Raw genomic sequence first — 27,561 nt, 5'->3', positions numbered from 1 at the left:
TCTGATCTGGCATTATGACTTTTCTTTACATTCACTTTCTGTGCGTTTACCACAAACCTCAGTGCGACCTGCCCGCGGTGATTTACCGTTCAGTGTAAAAGCTAAGGTCTTGCGTGCTGTCCAGTCCGTAGTCACGTAGGCTTACGGCATTACGCAGCACTGCCCTACAACTCCTGCTTTTGTTGTTCGCCTAACCAACAATTGTGCCAGTGTCAGCTTGCTATATTTGGCATTAGCTAGAAAATGCTTTAGCCTCCAAATTCCCCCACTTGGCAAACCAGTGCGCAGTCAACAAAAGGTGCAACAGAAAACAGAACCACAACGAAGTCCCTGTTGCCTTGAACATGACGTCTTATGAAGTCAAACCTTGAAGAGGAGTTTTCTTCAATAGAAGACTTTTTGATCTAAACCTCTGGATCTGACCTTGTCGCCTCCGCACGGTGGATTTATTCCTATGCAATCCTGATGAATCAATGGACTGCTTATAGTAGGGTGACAATGGGCTTTTATGAACGTCCGCTGATATATTTTTATCACAAAGTCAAGAATAAGTCCCGCATTGTAGCAAAGAGGTGAGTGTTGCACTCCTTGTCGCAGCTAAATTTGTGTATTCCACAGAGATCCACTGTTTTCATATCTGGTAGCCTTGGATGATGACTGTTTCTGAAGAATGGGTCTGGTAATGTTGATTTGTGCAGGTAGTTAAGGAGCTGAGTCGGCTTGCAGCGCATGTTGCCTAGGATCTGTAGCCACGCACCGCTGAGGAAAATTTGTCATTATGCAATCCAGTATGCAGCCACCCCCACGTTGCTTTTAATAAGCTGTTTCCCAAAACAGAGATCACACTGGTCCTGTGAGGTTTTTTTTTTTCTTTTGGTTTCGTTAACAGACTGTTGAGACTTTCTAACTGACGTGGTCGGAGAGCTACTACGAACAGGAGACAGAGAAACGTGTGCTTGTAATGAGACAGGTTTTGACTGAGGAGATTTCCATTACTCTTGAGGAATGAATGGGTGTTAAAAACCACTCAGCTTATGATCACAAATCCTCTTGTGTTTTTAATCATTTAATGATTCAGCTCATCTCTTTCAAAAGTCGAAAATCTAGAATGCCATCATTATATGTTTCCTATTTTATAAAAAAGATCCCTATTTTAGTCCCCTTTAAAAAGTCATTCGTTTTGTCTGTGGTGAGCGGAAATGTTTGTTTTGACTTTGAGATATCATCGGGGGTAATCTGGGTGTTGTGCCTTATGTCATTCTTATGAAATGAAGGGAAATTGCTGCGATTAGTGTCACTGTAGAGTGGTTAGGAGGAGGAGAAAAATGATGCAGCCATCGTTATGTCTGATTAGCAGAGGCTGATATGTGCCAATTTGTGAAGCTCGCTCTAAGTGTCAGATCTGCTGTGAGGATCGTGCTCTCACTGCAGCAGTCTATCATGCCTGGTGACTTTATTTGGCTCCAGAGGCAAGAGTGCTGTAATGAAACATAGTGTGATGCTGAAAGCCATGATGAACTGGCATCTCTTTGAGTCTCTGATGTACAGTAATGCTGCGACTAGCTGCCACAAAACACTCTGGATCTTACAGTATGGCGCGGCTGTAATTTTTCACTTTCTAACCATGCATCCCTTTCCCCTCACAGTAAGTTTCCTATGTATTTTTCACGAAGATGCATATTGTAGGAAGTACTTAGAAACCTACCTTTATATAAATTAAAGGTCTTGCATTGGTAATGTTTCTCAAATAAAAAATATTAAAGATCAAACAAACATAATGCAGCAATATTATGCTATTATATATCATATGATTATTGATTCATTCATGTGTAATCAGATTGGGACTAATGCATCTAATTATTTACATTGAGATTACTGTTAATCCATTAACTAATCACTTCATAAAGCCTGTTTTTAGCACTTTAAAACAGTTTGCATTAAAAATAATGGTTGTCAGAAGAGATTGATTTTGTGTGAAGGGACTTCTCATTTCAGCTCTTGTATGCAAATATCTTCTTCACTTCTAAAGCAACAAGCAACTGAAGATGATCAGATACATGTATTGGACAGAACTGTAGAGGAGTGGCGGTAGGAATAATTAGCTACCTCAAAACTGTACTTAACTACTGTACTTGAGTCAATGTGCGTAGTGTAGTTACCTTCCTTGACTGTTTCTACATTCATATATATGTGTATATGCACAGCTATATCTTGATTTAGTTGCCGTCTGACTGTGACTTGAGCAAAAAGAAAAATAAGGGCCTTTCAGGCTGTGCCTCAGAGAGGGACAGAAAGCTCTGCAGCTTGGTCAGCCTAGTAACCAGGCTCGGTGCAGTACACTCAGGGAAGCAGAGCCACTTGCTTGTGCAGCAAGTCCCATCCCCCTCCTCCCACATTCCCTCTCTCCCTCTTCTCTCTATATTGTCCTCTTGCCCATTTCCCTCAGTGTTATAAATTACAAACGACACAAACCTCCAGGCCTAATGCCCTGCTGTGGACGCCTTCCAAGCTGCACTTTTTGGAGAGCCAAGAGGCTGGCTTCATTGATAACACCGGGCACACTGTCCGTCTCTCCATTTACTGGCAGGAGGAAAAGCCCAAGACGGGGCCTTCGCAGGCCCGAAAGACACCAGCGCTTTTTACAATCAGCTGATGGGGCCTACTTTTCTCAGCCTTCAGCAGTGGTAGTTTTTTTATTTGGGCCGGACATGTGAATCACATCAATAATGAAAGGACTGAGCGTCAAGACTTTATACTCTTACAGGATGCCTCATAGTTTAATTATTTATGAAACTTCATGGATTTTAAGAGTTTGTGAAAAAGTAATCAAAGTCATTGTGGAGGGCATTTGGAAAATTCTCACACTGCTGTTTCAGTTTCGGAGAAATTGGCACCTGGCACCCATTAGCATTTATTAGCAGAGGCCAATGAGCCATGAAGTGTCATTTTCAAAAGTGCATGTCACCATTTCATGCCCTCACACAGCCAAAGTGATATTAAAGGGGATATAGGTATAACTGTTTTAACAATAACTAAGCTGCACGACAGATTTAAAAGTTTTTATATTTTTGCAACTTGTAACCACTTATTCCACTTAAATCACATTGGTTGACCTGAACATAGCCTGATTTTGCAGACACCAGAAAAGTTTTCAGGCTCCACATTTAAAAGGCCCTTTTCCTACATTTCAGTCACTTTTTACACAAGTGTAAACGGGGAAAAAGCAGTCGCAATGCAGTGTTTTCAGGTCTTTTTTATTTCATTTACGCCACATCTGTATGTAGAAGCCGAGCAGATTGAAACCAGATACTGTATCTGTGTTTGTGACTTTCTTGTAAAGGCACAGATGCATTTTTAGGTCACTCAGTTCTCTTGGTGTGCCTGCAATGGACCTTTTCTCTCCCTGGATTCTCCCAACTAACAGCAAGGGAGGGAACTGCTAGTAGAGCCCCACTATGGGTTGCAGGCCCCAGCCACTGCTCCAGCTGACCCTCCAGACCCAGATTCAGCTTGCAAGCATTAACCCCATCTACAGCCGCCCTCCAGCTTGAATTATTATTCCTGTCTTCTTTTATCCACTGTAGATGACTGGTTTTGAATTCATATAGTACTTTCTTACTTTAGGAGACAACTATCACTGTTTGCTGGGGATAAGAATTGTAACAAGTTTAAAGCAATATGAGTAACAGTTAATCATTAATGAGAGTGAACCTAAAGTTGACAGAGAGAGTTTTTTATAGCCACTTGAGCGTGAGCAAATTGTTTGAGAAGACTTATTTCAGATGATTTCCAGGAAATGTGTGTGGTGTTGATGGACAGTCTTTGTTCAAGGCTGTTCGTATCTTTCTGTGCTAAAGTTTCTGGTATTTTAAGTAACACAAATTTAACGGGTCAGTTAGTGAGACTGTTTAAAAATACTTTACAAGAATCCAAAAGTAACTCAAATTATCACAATAATTTGAGGAAATAACATCACGTTATGTCAATCTATCTGTTGTTTTGCAGCTATATCAGAGTCTGAAGTTAACATTTTAACCATCTAGCACCTGCCTGGATCGTCTCTTATTAATACCACTTTGTACCACAAGGTGTACCCCATAGTGAGTCAGTGTAGTTTGCCCCCGGTTTAGTCCAAGAGGAGGAGGATGTAGCACTGCCTAGAGAGTGTACGGTATATTTCTTTTGCACAGAGTCTGTGATTCTACCTCTTGTCAGTCATTTTGAAGGACCAGTAGTCAGTGAATAAAACAGCAAACACAAAGGCGGCTGAAGCTCTTGGCAAGTGACTTTACAGAGCAGGGTGGACGGGAGGGCCAGCTGGTTAGTTTTTGTTTTTAGCTTAGCACAGAGTCCCTGTCCTCTTTGGAGGCTTGTCTCCCACAACAAACCAAGACCACATAGCTTATCCAGCAAATCACTGTGCATGTTGGTTTTTGCACTTTCGGCAAAAAGCGCTTCATACTGTTTATTTGTTAACAGATTTACACGATCATAGTTTGTTGTTGCTAGGTCAAGTTATTTTTTGGGCTTTTGTGCCCTCGTTTAAGATGGGTAGTAGTAAAGATCATCAGCCCCTGTGAGGGAGTGAGACATGTATTATCATTATCTGACTGATTAATATAGTGTTTAAATATTAATATATTACCAGCAAACCTTTAAGTTACGGTATTAAAGGTGCGTGTCAGATTTAACCAGGATTGTTTTCATGAGATTTAACCATAAGTGATGAATGACTGAAGGTTCTGCGTGGGTGCAATACAGAAAACATTAGGGTTTGTGACGTTCTTTCAGCTTCCATGTTTTAGTCCACATGCTCAAAGCTTATTGAGTACTTAGCTCATTCTAGCTTTAAGGATTTCGCCTTGGCTAATTGTTTTTATTGAGGCATTAATTATGAGTTTTAAAGCTCCAAGTACTCTGTGCCAAAAATTCAGGTAATTATTTGGCTTTCTGTGTCACAAGTGACAAATGCATCATGTGATCCGGCTGCAGTAGTGATACGTGACATACTATGTTGACATAGTAGATATGAGTTTAGATTTATTTATAAGTTTATATCAGTCAGACTTTATATGTTTAGCACCCTACATGAAGGTAAAGTAATTCAAGGTGCTTTACAGAAAACTTAAATCAAAGTTATGGAGCAAATCAATATACATCATAAATACAATAAAACCAACATTTAAATAAAATCAACAATGGCTATTAAACTTCTAATCAAAGCATTGGCAACCCAGGGGGCTGGAAAAAAAGCCAGTGTGGAAATGTCATAAACTGCAGTTCCTAGAACGACCACTTGAAGCCGTCTGACTATCCAATTTCATGCATTTCTTGGTCAAAACATGCCCCCTAATGAAATCCTAATCCTAATGGTGTGTTACCAGACTCATATTCTAATATGATCTGAATGTGGCTCTGCCAGGTTAGAGTCAGGCACTGGCAAGGTAGCGACGCCCAGAGCCACCACACTGAGCTTCAAAATGCTCTTCATGTTACCTGTGCTGATGTGCCTGGGTTGGTGTTAGTCCTTCTTTACATACAGTGGATTAAAAGACTCACAGACCAGCCTCATAATTCATAGATTTGAACCATGTTAGACAAGTAAGCTGGTGCAAGACCAAGGAGTGCTTTAAACACTGAACACCTCTTAAAATAGAAAGAGACAATCAGTGCGAGGACTAATGAAAGGTGTGATGTGTTTTCATGCTTCTCGTCCTAGAATAAAGTTCGGAGTCAGACGAGAATACAGCTGTCTAGCCATTTAAAGTAATACACATCTGATACACATCTCAGGTCATTTCATCAGGTCCTTGGCGACAAAAGAGAAAATAGCTCTGCTTTCGTTTGCCTTTTTTGACACATCCTCAGTTCTCGTCATCGGTGTGTGACGTGCTCACCATTCAGCAGTTGCAACATTCGCATAGCAGAGAAGCAGCACCTGACCACAGGCCCATTCATGTATCCCCACTGGTTTCCCATTGATGCCTCTCCTTATGACTGAGGCCCAAAGGAATCTCCACCCAGGGGACCTTTCAACAACAAACGCAGCCAGCTACGACAGCAAGCTGCTTCTCTGAATGAACAACAATGTCATTCCAGCAGTGTGTGAGTGAGCGGCTGTACTGTATGTGTGTAGTCAAACACCACTGGCTAGTAGCAGCATAGTGATCTTGTGACCAAGGCCCCTTAATGACGGTTAGGAGCTGGAAGCAGACTTAACTTCTCTGCATTAGCTCCATTAGTCCATATTGTTTGACCCAAAGGCCAGCGAAGGGAAAGGGACCAAAACATCAGTGACTGAACTGATTGGTTGGTTGTTGAGACTCAGAAACCCTTTAAGGTGTATGTTAGTGAAGGTGGCCAGGTAGACATCAGGCACAGGACCGTGTCTATAACCACCGAACCACCCTGTCCCACAGCTTGTGTGTGACCATTGTGGCCAACCTTCAGAAAGAAAGTAGAATTGTTCTATGAGATATGACAAGCTCATTGTAGTCTGTGTGTGCACGTACAAATGGATCCTTTGTCTGGGTGTAACTCATCTGTCAAGGTCAGGGTCTGTCTCTGTCAGAGTGACCCTATAGTATATCTATCTATTTGTCAGCAAGAAAACAGAGTGCTGTGAACGTAAGGGTCTGTTTCCTCATGATGAGAAATACTAACCTAATAATAATCTAATAGATTAGATCACATTGGTTATCAGTGCAGTCTTGGCGCTGTAGCAATTTGAAAATGTTCACATCTCAACCTTTTATTGTCAAAGTGGGCTGATTGCTGACTGTCAGGGACACTCAGTATTTAGTTCTATTCCCTGTTCCTGACAAATATTATTTTATGAAATACAACAGTTTAAAAGCCATTTTAGCTACTACACAGCTGCCTGCACAATCCAAAGTTCGAATTTTCCACTTTCTCGCAAGAAAAGTTACTGTGATGATAAAGTAACTGTAATACAAATGAAATGTAAAAGCAATTAGAAAATCTGTAAAATATAAAATCAAGCATTAAATATAAATGATTAATAAAAACAGGTCAGAACTCAGATAGAATGCAACAGATAAGATAAACATTGCGAACTGCCATAAGTGAATGTCCTCTTATTTGCTGTAGCTGTTCAACGAAGCAAATCCTGGTGCACAATTAAAATTGTGTTTCTCGAATGTTTCGGCCTGACACAGAAAGCTAGTTAATTTGACAATTTCATTTCATGTCAGGAGACGGGTTTGTAGCTTACAAGACAAACGTATATTCATGTTTGTAGAAATACACTGCCTGGAAAAAAAAAGGCACCACGTGGATTTAACTAAGCAAATTGGTACGAGCCTCCTATTGGATAATTACTGCATGGGTGATTATCTTTCAGCTGGCAACAAGTTATTTAACCCATTTAGGCCTAAATACTCTTCTGTAAACCCCCTCTCAAAACCTGAGGTTTTTCAAAATATGTCAACGCTCACTAAAACCTTAATTTCTCAGGCTCTGTAGCAGATAAAAACATGAGATAAAAAGCATTTGACAGCTTACTTCTTTGGCTTTCAACTTGACTGACTTGCTAGGGCATAATCTTCAAATGCATTTTTTTTTAAAATCAATAAACACCAAACATTTTTAAAATTTTGAAAATCAGTAAAGATCTATTTTTCCAATTACTTCGTCAATATCACTTCCTTCACTTGAGTCAGCCATGACGGATCGCTAGCACGGTGTTTAAAATTTTCGACCAAAACATACTCTACGTGTAGGCTTATTTCGACCAATCACAAAGCGTTTTATTAGTCACATGAGTTTAAAAAAAATCCCTAAGCATCTCTGTCACTCACCCCAAGAATATTTCAGCCAATCGCAGTGCATATAATTGGCCATGTGCCTCGAAAAAGACGACAACGCTCAAAATGACGTGTTTGCCGGTCTTAATGATAACTACGCATAGATGCGTGATCCGGTCTTAAAGGTAAACACGCACAGATGCATGATCCGGTCTGAATGGGTTAACCCCAACTGATGCATGGAGTAGCTTCTCATTTCTTAAACCATGTTGAAAGACATGTCCTGTGGTCGTGGAAAAGATGTTTGAGAAAGGTCAAATCATTGGCATGCATCAAGCAGAGAAAACATCTAAGGAGATTGGAGAAACTACTAAAATTGGGTTAAGGACTGTCCAACGCGAACCATTGTCTTTGAGGAAGACATGTGGTCGGAAAAAAATCCTGACTGATCGTGATCGGCGATCACTTAAACGTTTGGTGAAATCAAATCGAAGTAAAACAACAGTAGAACTCAGGGCTATGTTTAATAGTGAAAGTAAGAGCATTTCCACACATACAATGTGAAGGGAACTCAAGGGACTGGGACTGAACAACTATGTAGTCTTAAGAAAACCACTAATCAGTGAGGCTAACTGGAAAAAAAAGCTTCAATTTGCTAGGGAGCATAAAGATTGGACTCTGGAGCAATGGAAGAAGGTCATGTGGTCTGATGAGTCCAGATTTACCCTGTTCCAGAGTGATGGGGGCATCAGGGTAAGAAGAGAGGCAGATGAAGTGATGCACCCATCATGCCTAGTGCCTACTGTACAAGCCTGTGGGGGCAGTGCTATGATCTGGGGTTGCTGCAGTTGCTCAGGCCTAGGTTCAGCAACATTATGTGTCCAAAGAATGAGGTCAGCTGACTACCTGAATATACTGAATGACCAGGTTATTCCATCAATGGAATTTTTTTCTTCCCTGATGGCACGGGCATATTCCAAGATGACAATGCCAGGATTCATGGGGCTCAAATTGTGAAAGAGTGGTTCAGGGAGCATGAGACATCATTTTCACACATGGGTTGGCCACCACAGAGTCCAGACCTTAACCCCACTGAGAATCTTTGGCATGTGCTGGAGAAGGCTTTGTGCAGTGATCAGGCTCTCCCATCATCAATACAAGATCTTGGTGAAAAATGAATGCAACACTGGATGGAAATAAATCTTGCGACATTGCAGAAGCTTATCAAACCAATGTCACAGTGAATGCGTGCTTTAATCAAAGCTAAAGGTGGTCCAATGAAATGTGTGTCCTTTTTTTTGTGGCAACTTTTTTTTTGGCCAGGCAATGTATAAATGTGTACATGCTTGTGAAAGATCTGCTCATGTTTAGGCTGTAGAAACCTGTTGCTCTGTTCCTGCTATAATCTGGTTAAAAGAAAAGCTTTGATTAGTGTTGGCATGAGAACGTTAAAATTGTTATCTACTTGAGTTCATCAGGGGAATCGGAACACATTGGAATCAGAGGTTTCTCCAAAATTCATTCAAGTTTGGAGAACCTCTTTGAAGCAGCAGCTGTATCGCGACCAAGTGACCAATTAAAGATTAATTTATTTTCTTATTTATATGAATATTAGCAGTGCCTCAGCAGGCATTTTATCTATTATACTTGTGGAGGAAATACAAGGCCTTACACACAGTCATACAGACAGACACACATTCCATTTATGTCTCCAGATAATACAGGCCCAGCCACAGTATGAGACCATTTTGTTGTTATTGTGTGTGTGTATTCAGTCTCAGTGTTTATGTAAATTCAGAAGCTGTAAATAGTTGACATGTTTACTACCCACATCAGGGTAAAGTTTTTGTCCATGTCATTGGAAAAATGGGTCAAAATAGCTGGAAACTTTGTTCACTGGAGGTAGATTTAGAAGAGAGATCGTCCAACGGGTTCCCATCACCCTAACGTTGCACTATATTTGTCAGTGCTCAAATATTTGGAAAAATAGAGGGAGAGCAAGACAGGGAGGGGGGCAGTGATGAGTGTCCACAACAGATACTGACCCCTCATACTCCCACCCCAACTCTCTGAGCCTTACGGGCCTATTTATAGGGGAAAATTGCGCTATGGAAAAATATGACAAAGCTGCATTCCATAAATAAGCTGGGAATGGTGGAAAAGAGCACGCGGCTTAGTCTCTGAAGGCCTGACTAGAGGTTCTCAGGCTTGGCTTTGGAGTATGGATGGATGGATGGATGGATGGATGGATTGATTGATTGCTGGTTTGTCTCGGTGCAGCTATCAAGAGCTGGAGTGCTTTTAATTGACCTTCTGCCTTTGTCAAACTTGCTGCTTCAGTTGTTATATTCTCAGTTGAGTATTCTCCACAGAGGTTATCACTGTGGTGATTGATGCTTTGGCACTCTGGCTAATATATTTTTGTTTACGATAATTCTTTGAACTATTTTTCATCTCCTGGTTCTCATGTACTTCGCTATGTGCAACAACCTGTATTTTCAAGTATTCCTCGCACGAGTAACGCATCCGTTGCTGCAGCCAGTTTTTGAATGGTTATATTAATATTTGAATCCATGCTAGTGGTTTGGCTTTAACAGTTAAATGTGATCAGTATGTGTTGTCTCATTTGGTATAAAAGGTGCATTGTGTGGAGAATTGTGCTGTTTCAGTGTTATTAGTACCAACCACTACATTTCTGGTATTCTGTACTTATTAGTGCTAACTGTGTTAGTATGCTAATTAGCATTACCATGCTTACCAACAAGAATAAGAATGTCACAATGGTCGGTATAATACAACAGGCTTACAATAACAGTGCTAACATGTGCAAGTATGTTAGCATTGTTAGCATGCTCATGTTAACATTTAGCTCAAGGCAGTGCTGGGATCAACATCAACAGTTCTCATGTGGATATCAAATCACTGTTGAAGGCAGTTGCTGTCAGGTCAAAGCAAATACATTTCCCAGTGATTGATCTGTTGACGGACCAAATTCACTTTGCAGCCCTGAGCTGTCTCCGCTCTATGTGGCATCTAGGGCACCCTTGCATACCAAGAGGCAGAGACAAGAAATCCCAAATGTAGTTCTTGTGAGAACCAGTGATGTCACCGGATCCCTTTAGAAAAACACATTAAAAAAATACTAGCTGTCGTTGTTGTTCACACTATATATCTCTAATTTGTTTAAGAATTCTTGGCCAAGCAAAGTTAAGAACTACGAACATATATAAATAGACTAATAATTAAAAATTACTGCTAGAATTTAATTCCAGGCAAAAGAAAATTCCTCTACGTTGAGGGATCTTTTGGAGTAGATCTTTTGCTGTGCGTCGTCATTCTTTAAACAAGTTTTAAACAAAAAATTGAACTGTCTCCTCGGTGAGATTAAGCACTTCCTGGTACTGTACCTCTGCTGCTTTGTTGTTATGAGAAACAAAATAATCCTCTGTGTATGTTTGTGTTTGTGTGTCTGTCTTTCACCCAATTACAGGACTAAAGACATGACCAATTTTCTCAGAAATGTGTTAGAAATTAGTCACTTAATGAGTAAAGTATTTTAGTTTTTAATAGGCTTTAGTGGATGAAAGTGAAAGTGAATTGACCCGGTTGTGTGCAGTGTGCCTGTGTGCTGGACTACCCAGCATGCCTTCAGCCTCAGCCCAGCTAGACAGCCCCAGATGTCAGGCAGCAGTGGTGGGTTATAGGACCCTAGACGACTGGTCTTCACAAGGACACGCTCTCCTCGGGGCCTGCTGCCAAGTTCCAGGCTCCAGAGGGTCCAGAGGTTCAGCCTCTTCTCTCTACCTCTAGGCCTGGTCCCAAAACCCACAGCATTAACAGCAGCTAAGGAGCTATGAATAAACAGTGTGTCATTGTCTAGTAATATATTTATGGAAGACAGAAGCTGCTTTTTTTTCCTGTCACTTGTGTGGTATTTTGTCTTTGTGGGAAACTGGAAAGTATGCACTCATCTTGTGGGACAGTGAGACAAAACGATTTGGAGTGGTGCTACTGTGTGAGTGTGTTTTTGAGTAAGCGTATGTAACATTGAAAGAGGTGGAAATAGACTTCCACCTCTTTCAGCTGGTAAGCGTTTACATGGAAACATCATTGGTGACTTTGCAGCTTTTACACTCCCATGTACGTCTAGTATATTTCTATCATATTATAAAAACTGTTGTAGTGATTGTCCTCAGATCGAATTAACTCAAATTAACAAATTAACTTTACTGTGTGAACCTCAACTTAATTTGATGTCTTGTGTGCTATAATGTGACATGAACCGATACATTGCTATTGTTCACCTGTCTCTAGCACAACCATTCACATTCACTCCAGCGGCCAGTTTAGAATCACCAATTAATCTAACAAGCATGTGTTTGGACGGTGGAAGGAAGCTGGAGTACCCGGAGACGCAGACACAGGGAGAACATCAAAACTCCACTCAAACCCAGAACTTTCTTTCGTCATAAACTAAATTAGACCTGACACTGACAAAGATCACCAAAAATATCTCAAGGAGTTGAGATGAACACGAACGTCTGCACCGAATGTCAAAACAATCCATCTGATTAGTTAAAATTTTCCTTTTAAACTAAAAACATAAAACCTCACTATTGCACTACGTTAAACACCAGCAGATCACCAGGGGACAGTTTGGCTTCATCCTCTGGGAACTGCAAATCTGGAGACAATTTTGTGCAAATCTGGTAGTTTATGGGTAAAACGTTTAACCAGATAAGTGAAAACATGGACCTCTAGTCGGCTCTAGGGGAAAAACTCAGGGAATAAGCAAAGTTACTGTAATTGAACCCACGGGGAACATGAACGATCCTCTGCATATTGATTAGGATTCATTGTCCAGGAGCAACTGGATTTGTTGGGTTTCTTGAAGACGTTTGAAGGAACCCAACTTGTCCACTTGTCCTTGTTTTAGCTTTGTTTTTTGGAGATTCCTTGACCTGGATGACTGACAACCTTCAAAGACGTAGAGGATGTAATAAGTTATAAATTTGACTTCTTGTTAGTGGGGACTGAAAAAATCCAGGGGCCATATATTAAATTGAACGCATACCATTCACTGGTTGTTGAGAAATTCCACTGTAGAACAAACTAATCAACCAGCCGAAGCCACATTGCCTTCCCTGGAGCTGTGATTTCTAGTGTGGCAAAATATTATCTCAAAACATATTGTCAGTGAAACACGTAGGCTTGTGACTTCCATATAAAACATGCAGAATAATATAAAGGAAACATTGGGTGTATGGTTTTCCTTTGCCCTCTGTTCCATGGAATTTGTGCAATTTCTGTCTCCTTACATTGCAGCCCGTGGGACAGACTGTAGAATAAACACTATTTAACTTTGCATAAACATGATTTTCTCTGTCATTTCCACTGACTGGATTCTCATTCAGTTTCATCCTGTGTGTGTGTGTGTCATACATATTTTAAATGAATGACCTGCGCGGCCTCCGCTAAAGCTCTTACAACAGGGTCGTCTCTAATAGTTAACCTCATGTCCTCAGTAGAAGGAGGTGATAGAAAGTGTTCTTGGTGTGAACAAACATCCGGATGGGATGAGTTTACACTTGTCAAATAAGCGATTTGTGCTGTTTAAATGTGTGTTTAGCGTGTGTGTGTGTGTGTGCACAGCTTTTTGAAGAGCAGTACTGATTGTGTTAAATCTCCTGCGTCCTCCACCGCTTTATCAGCCGGTTTACATAAAGGTCAGAGGTCGGGTCTAGTTTTGTGCCACGGAGGTGAAGTTAACATTCATTCCCTTGGGTTGTTCCCCTGATAAAGCTGAACTAGTCATATTGCGAGAAGAGGGAATGATATACTAGCAAGACTATATTAAATTGAATACTGCATCCTCACAAATCGCATTTTTCTTTTTTTGCTGAATTGTAGGTATTGTGCCGAGTTGTGGTCTGTGCTTGATCACATCAGTGCAGTTTGCTGACAGCAATATTATTTGGATATTCAGCGGCGTCTGTGAAGCTTCTCAGTCATCCTGGTTGTAGTATATCCAGAAAACAAGCTGAAACTAAGGCAACTGGGCATGTAGTAGGACTTGATGCTTATGAAACTAACCCTAATGTTGTGATAGTTTATTCTTGACTTTAAAGATGTGTGCAACTCAAAGTCAATTTGGCAGTTTCCCCTCAGTTTCAAAGACATAACCTCTGCTTGGTTGTGTGATAACAGGTGCATATGGGTAACTGTAATCATGTTTTAAAAGTCGTAGTTTGTACATGGAAGCTGTTGAAACAAATCTTGTTTTAATACTGTTTCGTCAAGCTGATAATAGCTTATATAGTTCTGCAAAGCACACTTTCTTGCCAAAGATTAGAACAGCCATCTCTATCTAATATGGCGCTATGGCTGAAAAACTGCAGTTCCTTGAATGGCCACTAGGGCCTATACGTTAAAATGTTACAGCGGAAATCAGCCTGGTCATGCTTCACCTCTCTGCCCAATTTTTCAATTAGCTGGGTGTTGGGCGGAGTCAAGCGCTGCCAAGAGGGTGACATCCAGAGCCTCCAGACTGAGCTTCATAACCTGGAAGCCTGTGGTTGATGTAACAGACGGTTCATCCATCTTTATATACAGTCTTAGAAGCAGTCCGTTGACTTATCTCAGCATGGAGATTGAAAGCGGATTTCACTCTGCATTGAAGTGTCGTGAAAGGTGACATTTTGCTTTGTCTAGAAACCTAATATCCATGTGCTGGATTTATAAATCTGACATGGGTGGAGTGGATGCTGTGAAAGAGGAGTGAGCATTGATCTGTTTCACTGTGCTGTGCTGGCCACTCCATTTCCCTCCCCGAGCAGTTTAGAGTAATTGCGTGCTCAAGGACTTCTGAGGCCTGATTGCTTTAACCCGTGAGGCTCCATTTGTGTTTGTCCTAGTTAATCCAACCCCTGAGAGAGAGAGAGACAGCGATATGCAAAAGATGTCATTGACATCTTAATAGAAAGCGGATGACTATAGTCTCTTTCACTCTTGGACCAGTAAAACCTGCGTGCTGCCTGCCATTTGCAGACTCCTTGTATGTGTACTCCTTGTACTCCTGTGTTTACATTATTAATACCTCTCTTTGGGGTTCTTACCCTGCTAGCCTATTAGGTGAAACCTGAGTATATTTGTTGAAAGCATCAGTTCTGCGTCTGATGCTCACAACGTTCTCACATTCAGACTCTCAGGCTCTGCACATCAGTGTGCTGTGAGGAAGCAGTGAGCTGCAGTGCTATAAAACACTCTCAGCGTTCAGCTCAGAACGGTCTGCACCAAAGCGGCCCACATTAGCTGAAACAGCACCTGAGCACAGACTGGGTGATGTACCTTTGTTCTCCGAAAACAAACACACTCTGACCCACGTGCATGCACACGCACACACAAGCACACTGACGTCCTCCATTTTTTTTACACCCAGGTGTATCTGCATGCAAACGGCCCATTCTGAGACAATCTGATCACACAGCGGAGGTTCGCCCGGTCTGTTCCTTTGCTCGGTGAGAATATCGCTGGGGCGGAATGGAAACTTCATTTTGCAGGGGCTAATATTAGCCTGGGCCTCTGGAAAATTCCTTTTAAATGATCACAAGCTGAGAAAAGGCAAAGAATTTGTTTAGTGTTTTGCCTGACAGTCTTCTCTGCATACACGGCAGTTTGTTTCTTTTTTCTTTTTTTTCTTTTTTTCAGATGGTACAGCACACAGGAGGGTCCTGGGAACACAGATGTGGAGGCAAGGAGGGCCAAAGGGGCTCATATGATGAAATTTAGGACTGTTTGACTGTCAGTCCTGTCTGTGTCTTTGGCTGGATGATCTTTTTCCTGGCACTGTTAATACTCGAACACTTGAACTCCTGCTTCCCTGGTGATTTATCGGACATGGAGAACAGTCACTCTGTCACCTGCCCTTTGTGTGATTTGGGCTGCGGTACTGCTTGCTGCAGCTTCAGTGCCATGACACTGGCCACCACTGTCTGACATTTGTTGTTCTTATCTGACAGCGGGAAATGATTATTTATATATGATAAGTGATCCATGACTCGGGTCGCTACATTAAAGGTGGAGGTAGCCATGTGCGTCCCCCATGCTCACTGCTTGACTTATATTTAACTTTCTTTATCATTATATGACCCTAACTTTTATGACCTGTTTGTGTGCCTGTGTCTGTATGTTTTGCTAGGAAAATCCCACCTGGCCATAGTTCAGAGGGTGAACAATGAGGGTGAGGGAGACCCATTCTACGAGGTTCTGGGTATCGTCACCCTGGAGGACGTTATTGAAGAAATCATCAAGTCAGAGATCCTGGACGAGACTGACTTGTACAGTAGGTTCTCCTCTCGGAGTTTATATTCCTTAGACTTTAACAAAGGATGCAATGCGTCCATGTAGCGTAAAACTGTCCTGACAAACTCACAGAGAATAAACACCTTCAGCAGTACAAAGCATTTTTTAGCATATTTCACCTCATTGTTTTGGTGTTACGGCCTCAAACTCTTTCCATATGTAACAGGCAGCGGTTTTCAGTGATAAACCCACAGCACACTGTCTGAAATGTTACTGACAGCAGACAGACACGTAGCAAGAAGCTGGTAAACCTTGTCTGAGTTGGTGTAGGGGGTGAATGTCCTGCATTTGGGGTATTATTTATTTAATCATATCATTTATTTTAAATGTGTTCTCTGCATTTAACCCATCACTTAGTACACACAGTAGTAAGCACACATGAGCAATGAGGAGCAGTTTGGAGGGTTTAATTGCTTGCTTTAGACACCTCAGCCATGGATGTGGAAGGGATGCGAAACAGTGAACTTACAGTCCCAAACCTGCTTCATTGTTGCACTGATTCGGTTTTAGTTATCCAAAAAACAAACTGAAACGAGGACTTGTAGTGTTTCTTGAAGAGATGTCGCCACTTTTGTCCTTTTAAAAATTCCCCACTCCCCTACGTGTTCAAGAAACCCTACAAGTCCAGTTGCTTGTTTTTTTTGTTGTATATACCATGACCTGTATGACTGAGAACATTCACAGACATCTGCTTCCTTAGCAGCTAAACGTTCACCAACTATACTGTCCACTACAAGTTCTTTATAGTAGCTTTAATAAGACGTCCTCTCTATAGCGCATATTTTATGTGATTCTGTCTGAGGATGTTTTAACCGGTGTTTGTTGCTAACCGACTGGAAATTCTCTTGGTCGTCTTGTGCACCAAATCCTACAAGATAAAGCCATTTTTAAAAAGTAACCCATTTCCCGCCCATACACAACCCATTTATTTTACTTCCTACTTAAATGTCAGCGCTTTGAAAATGTTTACCTTTGAGCCATCTGTGTTGTTGCACCTCTAAGTGGTATCAGTAAGGGCCTGGAGTACGTGCCAGTCTGTTTGTTGCCCTAATACATATGGCTTTGAGTAATTCGAAGAATGCGGTAACAACGTAGCCCCCTATAGTTCTTCTTTAGTTCTGAGAAAGACGCTACGTTTCCGGAAGAAGCAGCAAGCTTTGGGTAACTCAAGTTTAGTCACTTTATGACCCGGGACGATTAGCTCAGTGTCTGTGGAGTGTCGCTGACTGACCTTTTCCAGTTGCAGAAAAAGTTTCAGGTTGTGCCTCACCCCTGACTTTTCATTTTCCCTCCTCAGCTGACAACAAGACAAAGAAGAAAATCACCCATCGGGAAAGGAAGCAGGATTTTTCGGCCTTCAAGCTTACTGACAATGAAATGAAGGTTAAAATATCACCTCAGCTTCTGCTGGCTACCCTGCGTTTCCTAGCAACAGGCAAGTGGGCTGCGTTGCTGCTTGACTTCCCCCAGTGTGCCCTCAGCCCCTCACTGTGGGGAAAGTGTGTGTGCAAGCTGTTTGTGTGTGCATGTGCCCGTATGGGCTTTGAGTGTTGGGCAAGTGGGTGTAGGGAGGAGAAGGCGGAGGAGGAGTGAGTGAGTATGTGTGTAGAATGAGTATCTGTTGTGTGTGTGTGAGGGAATGAGTTGTGTGAGGACTCACAACAAGCGTGTTGGTATGCATGTGTGTATGTGTGTGTGCGTCTGTGAAGAGGTGGAAGGCCTCATGGGAGCGCGGCACGGGATGTCTGCAGACGGAGGGCAAGTCCGAAAAAACGCAGGCGTTTATTTGCTTGCATGTCGTGCTCTGAAGTTTACATGTTGAGATCTCAGCTCACAGCTTTAAAAACACCACCCTGTTTGCTTACACCCGCTCCTCAGTGACATCACGTCCAGCATTTTTGGCCTATGATCGCAGTTCTCACAATAGTCAACATACTTACTGGTGTAAAATGTGAAATATTTCACCCGCTTTCCCTTGGGAAATGGATTTCGGGACAGGCAGCAGAATATCCAAGTACTACTACTACTACTACAGCAGCAGCAGCAGCGGTTGACTACGCCTCACTGCAGTTGGATTTGCCTTAGAACTTTGACCTAGCAGCTAAGCATTGATTAAGTTCCTCTAAAGGCTATTAGGGAGTTTAGTTCCTGGTGGTGGAGCCAGCAGCCAGCTGACACATATCACCGCCGCTAAGTTTAAGGAGCTGATTGGCCCAATAGGTGGTTGAAGCAGACCAGTCACAATTAGGATGCTTAGTTTGAAAATTTGAAATGACTTTCTGGTCTGGTTTGTGTGAATCTCAGCTCAGTAGATGCTTATAAAAACTGGCGAAAAAACACGAAAAGGATACTTTATACACACAACATACAGCCACAACATTATGACCACTGACAGTAGAAGTAAATAACATTGACCATCTTGTGACAATACAATGTTCTGTTGGGAAACTTTTGGACCTGGCATTCATGTGGATGTTACTTCGACATGCGCCACCCACATAGACCAGACCAGGCACCCCCACCCCATAGCAATGACACTCCTTGATGGCAGCAGCCATCCCCAGCAGGATGCAGCCTGACACAGACGCACACACAAAAACGCTTTAGGAACAACTCAAAAAACATGAAAAACAGCACAAGATGTTGACCTGGCCTCCAAATTCACTAGATCCCAAACTGATCAAGTATCAGTGGGATGATCCAGAGAGGCCCCTCCCCTCAACCCATAGGACCCAAAGACCCCCACTAACATCATTCTGTTGTCAGACACCACAGGACACCCTCAGAAGGCCCATGTCCATTTTCTCTGATGACTCACAACTGTTTTGGAGGCACAAGGGAGACCTACACAATATTAGCAAGGCGGTCATAATGTTATTGTATAAAGCTAAAATTAACAAAATCAGTCTTATCTATAAATTACACTAAATACACGCATCTAAAAAGTTAGGGATTATTTTCAGTGACAGATTTAACACAGGTGTGAGACTTGACAGCAGCAGCGTGGCGTATGTGGGAGTGAAAATAAATTACAGTGTCAATGTTGGCAACATGTCACCAGCAGCAACTCTATGACTCACTGGTGTATTTTTAGTAGTTTTGGAAGATTGTTTCACAGAGTGTCATGTTGTGCTAGAAAAGAACAAATTGGTGCAAGATTTGGAAGGCAAGCCTTTAAGTTTGTACCTGTTCTGAACCGCCACACCCATAGATGGAGTGAAAAGGCGGCGCTGTGGTAGCAGAACTATGAGCAGGATGGCTCACATTTTTCCTGGAAGACACTCGAGTGTTTCTAGAGAGAGAAGCCCCACACAGCTGGTCAGTTCCAGCATGACGTGGGCGTGTTGGGTCATCCGTTTCAGAAAGTTGCAGAAATTGTAAGACACCCTCTGTGAAAGTTTCTGAAGCTGTTTGAGCAGCTGACAAATCGGTCTGCTCAAGTAAATCTGCTGCCTGGGACCAATTCATTCTATATTATTTCTTATTGACATTAAGAAATATATTTTCAGTTCGACAGTTTATTCTCTTCTCTCTGTGTTTCCTCAGAGGTTGAGCCATTTGCACCAGTGCAGATGTCAGAAAAGATTCTGCTGCGCCTGTTGAAGCATCCAAACGTCATCCAGGAGCTGAAATACGATGAGAAGAACAAGCGGGCAGCAGAGCACTACCTCTTCCACAGGAACAAGCCCGTGGATTATTTCATCCTTATTCTGCAGGTACGTGGACGCACTATTTAATCTATGACTAATGAAGAAGATTGTACCCTTTTCTGCCTAAATGTATACATACACAACGCAGTCACACTAATAATTACACTAAGCAGGGTTTAATTTGGGCTAACAGAGCTCTACTTGAGGGGTTTGCTCCCGCAGAGGCCATACATCCTTAAAAAGTATGCATGGCACGATTGTACTGCAGTTCAGTGTGGATGAAAACAAGCAGTAATGCTATAGATGAACAGCTCATTAGTAATACAAACATCTGACTTAAGAGAGACAACCATTTAGAGAACCAGTGCCACATACCACAGCATTTAAAGCTTGAGCTAATCTATGATGCCAGCCCATATATGGGTCTGTAAAATGCATAAAACGCAATGGCAAAATGAGACCAACTCAAATAGATCGAATGAAACCAGACAATACAACACATGATGCACTGTTATGCAGTGAGAAATAACATAAGACAAAAGATAAAGCAGATCATCTATGACTACATGACTGATCCCTTTTAAAAGATGTTTCAGTTTGAGTTTGAAATGATTAAAAAACTGGTCAAATCAAGCATTGACCGCCACGCTTGTCTGCAGTCTGGAAACAGTCCTGAGTGTCTGCTGATGTGCTGTTGGAGTCAACACAGGATTATCCTGTTTGGACATGTGGAAAATGTTGAGTCTTTCAGAAGATTCATGATCAACCAAAGTGAAAATAACTGTGTTTGCAGTAAACATACAGTGCACTTTATATTAGCCCCAGATCAAATGAGGTCCAGCTTGGACAAGTGTAGGGTCACTGCCCCTGAGACCAGGCTTAGGAGCAGATTGGGAGCTATTAAACAGAGTACAGATTTTCTAAAAGTAGTAAAAGGGAGAGGAAAGCGAGAGGGCGGGGTGGATCTGTTCTAAACTCACCGGCAGAATGAATAAATATTGAGCAGGAAAAGAGTCAAAAGATGAAAGCAGAATTGCACAGCACAAAGCTGCAGCAGGGATCCCAGACCAACACTCGAGATGAGATTTAAAAATGTGCATTGATTAGAAATGATGTGACTCTGTGAACATTCAACGTCGTGAGAATATATCTATATTGATGTTGACAGGATTGTAACGTTGGTTCTTTCTCCTGATCTAATCGTCTCAGGGGAAAGTGGAGGTGGAGGCAGGAAAAGAAGGGATGAAGTTTGAAGCGGGACCCTTCTCCTTCTACGGGATGATGGCTCTGACAGCGTCGCCAGGTAAGAAGTTAGTTCAACATGAGGAAAACTACGTGATAGAAAATGGTCGTTGATTTTTGCATAAACTCTCAAAAGGTAGCTTTGTGTTTCGGGGTTCTCACCCAGATCAAGATCTAAGCCATGCTCTTTGGGGTCCACCTCATTTCCAGTAAAAAATAAGTTACGAACAGGGCGGGGTACCCAACATTAATATTTTATTTTTTTTAAATTGTTTTTTGAGGAAAAAAAGTGCTGCTTGTGTCAGCAGCTAAACTCCAAACGCCACCCATTCTCATCGTACTGAGAGTAAAGACCCCCTAGCATCATGAACAGGCATCATGAGAAAGTGTCTTCCACCCAGTCCTCCCACTTCATTCATAAACTACAGCACAATATTCCAGCTTTTCTCAACTACTCCGTTTCACTGCGGCGGTGGGATCTGAGAGACACCTACTGGTGGAGTAGAGAAACAAACTTCCTGTGGTGTGGCGTGTAACAGAACTCAGAAATCAAATGATCACACTCCCTGACTTCACCTGTAGCTGCTCGGCAGCTGTAAAGCAGTTTGATGCTTTTCTCCTGACTGACACTTTTCTACTAGATTTATTATTTGTGTGTATGCATTGATTATTTCTCTCATTTTTCTTTCCTTGCCTCTTTTATCCCTCTCTCCCCACAGTGCCTCTGTCCCTGTCTCGTACATTTGCTGTCAGTCGGGCCGAGTCATTAGCAGGATCTCCAGGTACAGTGGCCTTTTCTGTCTGCATGTATGTTTATCACGCTAATAGCAACCGTTCTTGTTGACTAGTCTAATGTGATGTGTTTAACCCATGAGTGTGTTGTAGCATTTTCCTCCTCATAGACTGCACGGGTACCTTTTTATTTTTTGACTCGAAAAGCGTCTGAAAGACTTTTTGTCCCTGAATGCAACATACTGTAAATTTGCGTGTGTAAATAGAAAAGAAACAGGCAGAGAGGAAAACAGATTCAGACCGAGACTTAACACCCTTCATCCCCTGAGCCATTAGTCAAGTGGCTGAATGGTTCTGGAGACTTGGAGGCCCCAGAGCGGAACCAGGCTCCGCCCCACTCGCCCCTAACCTTTAACCCTCCGACTACATAAACAAGACCTACAGCTACAGCCCCCTGCCGGACACCGCTGAGCGCACATACAAAGATACCCACGCACACATATGTTCTCACGCGCGGGCCCATCTACGCAGCGCTCGCGCAACTACAGACGGGGCCGCCTTAAACACAAACCCCCCACATGTATGCCGAAATGCTGCTGAACAAACACGCTCTCTTTCTGTCTTTAGCAGTGACCTGCAGTGCACCTCTTCACATGTTCTTTTCACCCAGCTCGGTGCCGTGCTGTGCACACCTTTGAGTGTGTATCCGCGTGCGCTTAAATGCGTTAAGTGTGTGTTCTCGACGCACCACAACGCCATTTTTTGTGTGTGTTGACCTGGCCCCCGCGGCCTCCAGAAAGTGGAGTACTAATCCGCAAGAGTTCACATGCCAGGTCTTTGGCCCACTGCGCTCCGTCTGCCCACACACACACACACACACACACACACACACACACACACATGCACTGTTTGTGCGTCTCACTCCCTCTTACACACACATATTCCAACATGGGATTACATACATTCCAGTCAGCGTAGTAGCATTAGCGTTGGCCAAGCCGTTTCCACTTTGTTGTGTGTGATTTTCACTAGGCTTCTCTAAGAAGTGGAAAACATAATCTGGCTTTAATTAAAAATTACACACACACACAAAAAAAACCCAAAAAAAAAACGGAACAAGTCTTCTACGTGGCTGCAAATGGAAGGAAGCAGCATCACTGGAGACCACCAGCCACAGATCATTACCTGCCATATGAAACTCCTCTGGCTAGGAGAGTTATCTAGAAATGAGATTTCCATACATCACAACAAGCATCTGTGCTAAAGTCTGACACTTGACCTGGAAAAATGTCACCAGCACGGAGGATGTTAACTGCTGAAGCTGCTCAGCAGCTCAAGTAGTTTCAGGGAGAGTTCAGAGTGATTCATTGTCTCTGTAACAATACAGACACAACAAATATTTAGAAATAGAGAATACAGCTGTAATTATCATAATTATAGGACAGGCTCAGAGTGGAAAGAGACAAGAAAAACATCTTCAGTTCTAATATATTAGATTAGAGCAGTAGACATGTCAGAGGTTGCTGCAGGATGAAAAATGACTGTAATAAGAGAACTGTCAATTCTCACAGCCAAATAAGATCAAGTCAACATGTTTGCACTCCTCACTCCGCCTGTGAGAAATCATTGCACAGAGTCTTGGTCATGTCTAATTTGCCTTGTACAAGTATTTACAGTTCACAGTAAGGAAGATAAATCCAACTTAACAAGTGCAAGGATTTCCTAATAGTTTAGAGCAGGAGTCTGTAGACAGTCATATTTTCAGAAATAGATTTAGTGGAGCCTTTTTCTTCCCTTAAGAAACAAATTAGTAGAAAGCGTAACAGAACACACGTCACAAACCGGCTGCTCATCAAGGCTCAGTTCTGTCTTTTAAACACCGCACTCTTCCACCCCCTCACAGAGAATAAATCTCCTCCGCGGCCGTTCGGACTGAACCACTCCGACTCTCTGAACAGGAGCGATCGTATAGACGCCATCACGCCGACTCTGGGCAGCAGCAACAACCAGCTCAACTCCTTCCTGCATATCTACGTACCCGATTACTCGGTCAGAGCGCGCTCAGACCTGCAGTATATAAAGGTGAGAACAGAGACAGACAGCAGGAGTGGTGCTAGTGGTTGAAGGAGGAGCAGTCTTATAAATGCTTTCACTGAAAACTCTTTACTTTTCGAGATATATTCTTACATAGCGATGTTCAGAGGATAACAACTTGCTGTTGGGACATTTGACCTGACCGCATCGTCCCTGTTTCCTAGGTAACGCGCCAGCAGTACCAGAACGCCGTGATGGCGTCGCGGATGGACAAGACCCCCCAATCCACGGACAGTGAGTTCACCAAGATCGAGCTCACGCTGACGGAGCTCCACGATGGCGTGGAGAGCCCCGCCATCGTCACCGCCACCGCCACCACGGCCAGCACCACCAGCACCACCCCCGCCGTGGCCATCGTGGTGGCCAACGAGACGTCCCACCTGCTCAACCAGCAGCAGAACTGTGTGGGCCTGAGCAGGAGCAACCACAGCGCCCACAACGAGGGACCCATCTAGCCCCCGCCGAGCCCGGTGGAGACCCCAGACCCTCCACCCTGTCTCGTGGACACACACACAGAGCGGTAGCTGGAGATGAGGGAAAGTGGGGAAGCGGAGGCAGGTGGAGTAAAAGGGTTCTGCTCCAACCAGTAGCCCCCAGTCAGTCAGTCAGTCAGTCAGTCAAGTCAGTCAAGTCAGTCAGTCAGTCAGTGAGACCCTCCCACTGAGGGGCAGCGGGAAAGACGGGTGCTGCGTCACCCTGAACGCCCCCACCTGAACGCTGTCAGAAACCCTGCTGTACTACACCCTCTCCCAGAGGGTGCACCTGGACAGTACCTGTGACTGAGCTTCTTTTTTGGGACAATCTGACACTTTCATAGCGGTGGCTTGGACTAGAGGACGGCAGAGTGCACACACACACACACACACACACACACACACACACACACACACAACACTCGCTGTGCTTTCTCCTCAGGCCAAAGACTTTGGTCCCCCCTCCCCTCCCCACCACCACCACCACCCAACCCTCCCTCCCCCTCGTCCCATTTTACACTCTCTTTGCACACACACACACTCACATTCTCACACACGGAAACAAATGCAGCTCCCCCTCCGGTGCATCTTTCAGGGAGGCTCAGTCAACTGTTGATCCCATCGGCGAGGACTCAAACCCAACGTTTAGCCAGAGACCGCACCAAAAACCGCTTTGAAAGAAACCGTCAAACCACGAACCAAGAATGTTTTCCTGTATTTATTTATTTTATAATATTGTATGTATATATGTATGCGTGGAGACATGATATGACACGAAATGACGTACGCATGAGGGTCATATCAAAAAGAACATGCAGCATATATGGGGATAAACATCCATTCATGTATATGAGGAGGAGAGGGTCTTTTACAGATACATTGTGTATATTACAGATTATTTTTACTATTATCCTAAATCAGGCTTATGGTACATTATCTTTTTCACCTTTTAAAAACAAAAAAAAATCACACTATTGCCTTTAAGAGAAATCATATAATTAATTATTTTAACAAAGTGCAATGAAACGCAATTTATTTAAGAGATGATTATAAATAAATAAAACAAATTGACTGTATTATAAACTGACAGATATATTTGTATGTATGTACTGTATCTATATGTATATTTGTTTTTGAAGACTGCAGCCATCAACAAGCAAAATTGTCCTTAGTCTCTCTCCTTTGTGTTTTTGCATCCTTTGACCTCAAACACGTCCTGTAGCGTTCATATGGGAGCTATGACGCCTTGGGTGGGGTTACCAGCTGAAATCTTTTTTTTATTTTTTTTTTTTTTTACATCACTAAACCATGCTGTTTTAACAGGGGTGCGTAGACGTCTTCTATCCACTGTAGGTGGGGGCGTGTGCGTGAAAGTGCCAACGCGGCATCTATGCATGTGTGTGCGCGTGTCTTTTTTTTTTCTTTTTTTTCTTTTGCCAATTATTTGACGCGTAATCAAACTTGATAATTGCACAGTATTAATGACCTCATCTAACATGTTGAGCTTCATCAACGTCACAAAAAGCAACCTCGACATTAAACGTGTCCATAAACGATACACAGCTACGTTTTCTCCTGCTGTTTATGTTTTGTACTGACCTCCCCACCCGTCCACCCCCCAAAACCCCCACCCCACGCATGTGTGCTGCTTGCATGCCTTGCTCCATCCACGTATTCACGGAACGGCGGTGGATATGAGAGAGACTTGCTTTGGCTCCCCGTGTTATGTACAGTCGTTTCTAACCTATGCTAAACAATTTGGATCAGAATCAGAGGTATTCTTCACGAATGGTGGCTGCTATTAAAGAGACATATTTATATTGTTTTCTTTCCGTGTTAGAGGCGCTGTAGACGTATGTGTTTATTTCACGGTTTCAAGAAGATTCAAGAATAGTTGGACATTTTGAACAGTGCATTTACTCTGCACTCTGTTGGAGTTAGACCAGAAGATTGATGCCACTCCAAATCCCCAACAACTGTCCAAACCACAACTTGTCTTATTTCTCATGCTTCTCCGTCTCCTGGGTTCAGGTTCACGTTGAACACAGGCATGAGAGTGGTATTCATCTTCTCGTTTAACTCTGGACATATTTCTCCAAAATGTTGAACTATTCCTTTTACTTACTTTCTTTTCTTTACTAGTTTCTTGCCCTTTATTGTTTTACCTCATAAAGACAGGAATGAGTTTTTAAGATAACGTATGTGTGCTGGAAAGCTTTCCTAAAGCTTCATGAGTCTTAGAGTAGAGTAATTCTGTTTACTTCATATCTCTAGGGGTGTAGATTTTAAACTATGAAGTTATTTTTGTGCCGCTTGCAGGCCTGTTCATTACCATGACATGTACTGTGTTCTGGCAGTTTGTTTGCAGCTTTTCAGGCGACACTAACGTGTCCTAAAGCTGCATCTGTCTTTTAACCTTCAGTTGCAGTTTGTTACCACTGGTGGTAGCTGTTTCCTCATGTGTTCATTCTGTGTGCAAAGCGGCCTCCGAGAGCTGCACACATGGACAAACAGCCCTTTCCATCTGTCCGGCCGTCACGAGGGCCGTCCCCGTTGTACGACCAGACACAGAGTGCGTCCGCATTGTGTTGCAGCCGTGTTCGCTGTTGTTTACTGTTTACTTGAACGTGCTCCTATGCAGCAGGGCCCGCTCCCCACTCCGCAGGGACAATCACCCCCGAGACAAAGCGACGAGCGGTGGCTCAGATTGTTAAGATTGTGACATTCAAACTGTGCTTTTTTACGAGCCTGTGGATCTCAGTGCCTGTTGAGAGAGGGAGAAGAATTTTAAAATCTAAACGCACAACAGGAAGCATCAGCTGTGACTGGGTCGTTATGATATTCCCTGAAAACAGAACACACGCACCTTCCTTCTCACAACCTCCCGTGAACACAGACAATCGTCCTCTGATCATGTGAATGCTCTGCAGGCCTGTGTTTATCTGGTTCTTTTGTTCATCCCAGTGCTGCTACTGAACCCGTGTGCTGTCTGCAATGCTTCTTCTATCTGAACACAACATTCCCGTTTCCTCCTCCAGCTGGTGGTTTAATAAAAAAAGTGAATGATTAACAGACAAGACAGGTGGTGGCTCAAGTGTGTTCAGTGTAAAGCTCTGCATGGACCTTCACTAACAAACATTCACTCATACACCAGAGTAGCAGTTTAACTTTTTAATCAGAAGGAAGATGTTCTCTATCTTCATAAGGAATCATGCTGACTCAGTACACTCAGGGGTTTTGTTG

The 27,561-nt window shown here is 42.8% G+C and overlaps 1 protein-coding gene across 1 annotated transcript in view; it reads left to right on the top strand.

The window, feature by feature from the left end:
• Positions 1–24,707, top strand: part of cnnm2b (cyclin and CBS domain divalent metal cation transport mediator 2b) — a gene marked incomplete at its 5' end in the record, with an annotated part of 32,952 nt that extends 8,245 nt beyond the window's left edge. Inside the window, 7 exons of the mRNA XM_084563501.1 lie at positions 15,964–16,107; positions 17,425–17,562; positions 19,674–19,843; positions 20,987–21,080; positions 21,739–21,801; positions 23,655–23,833; positions 24,010–24,707. Of these exons, the coding sequence (XP_084419627.1) occupies positions 15,964–16,107; positions 17,425–17,562; positions 19,674–19,843; positions 20,987–21,080; positions 21,739–21,801; positions 23,655–23,833; positions 24,010–24,300 (1,079 nt within the window). The 3' untranslated portion in view covers positions 24,301–24,707. The remainder of the gene's footprint in view (positions 1–15,963; positions 16,108–17,424; positions 17,563–19,673; positions 19,844–20,986; positions 21,081–21,738; positions 21,802–23,654; positions 23,834–24,009) is intronic.
• Positions 24,708–27,561: the final 2,854 nt, after the last annotated feature.

The sequence above is a fragment of the Chelon labrosus genome (genome assembly GCF_963514085.1).
Source record: "Chelon labrosus genome assembly, chromosome: 2".
Classification (NCBI taxonomy): domain Eukaryota; kingdom Metazoa; phylum Chordata; class Actinopteri; order Mugiliformes; family Mugilidae; genus Chelon; species Chelon labrosus.
This window is presented reverse-complemented; position numbering and strand designations above follow the sequence as displayed.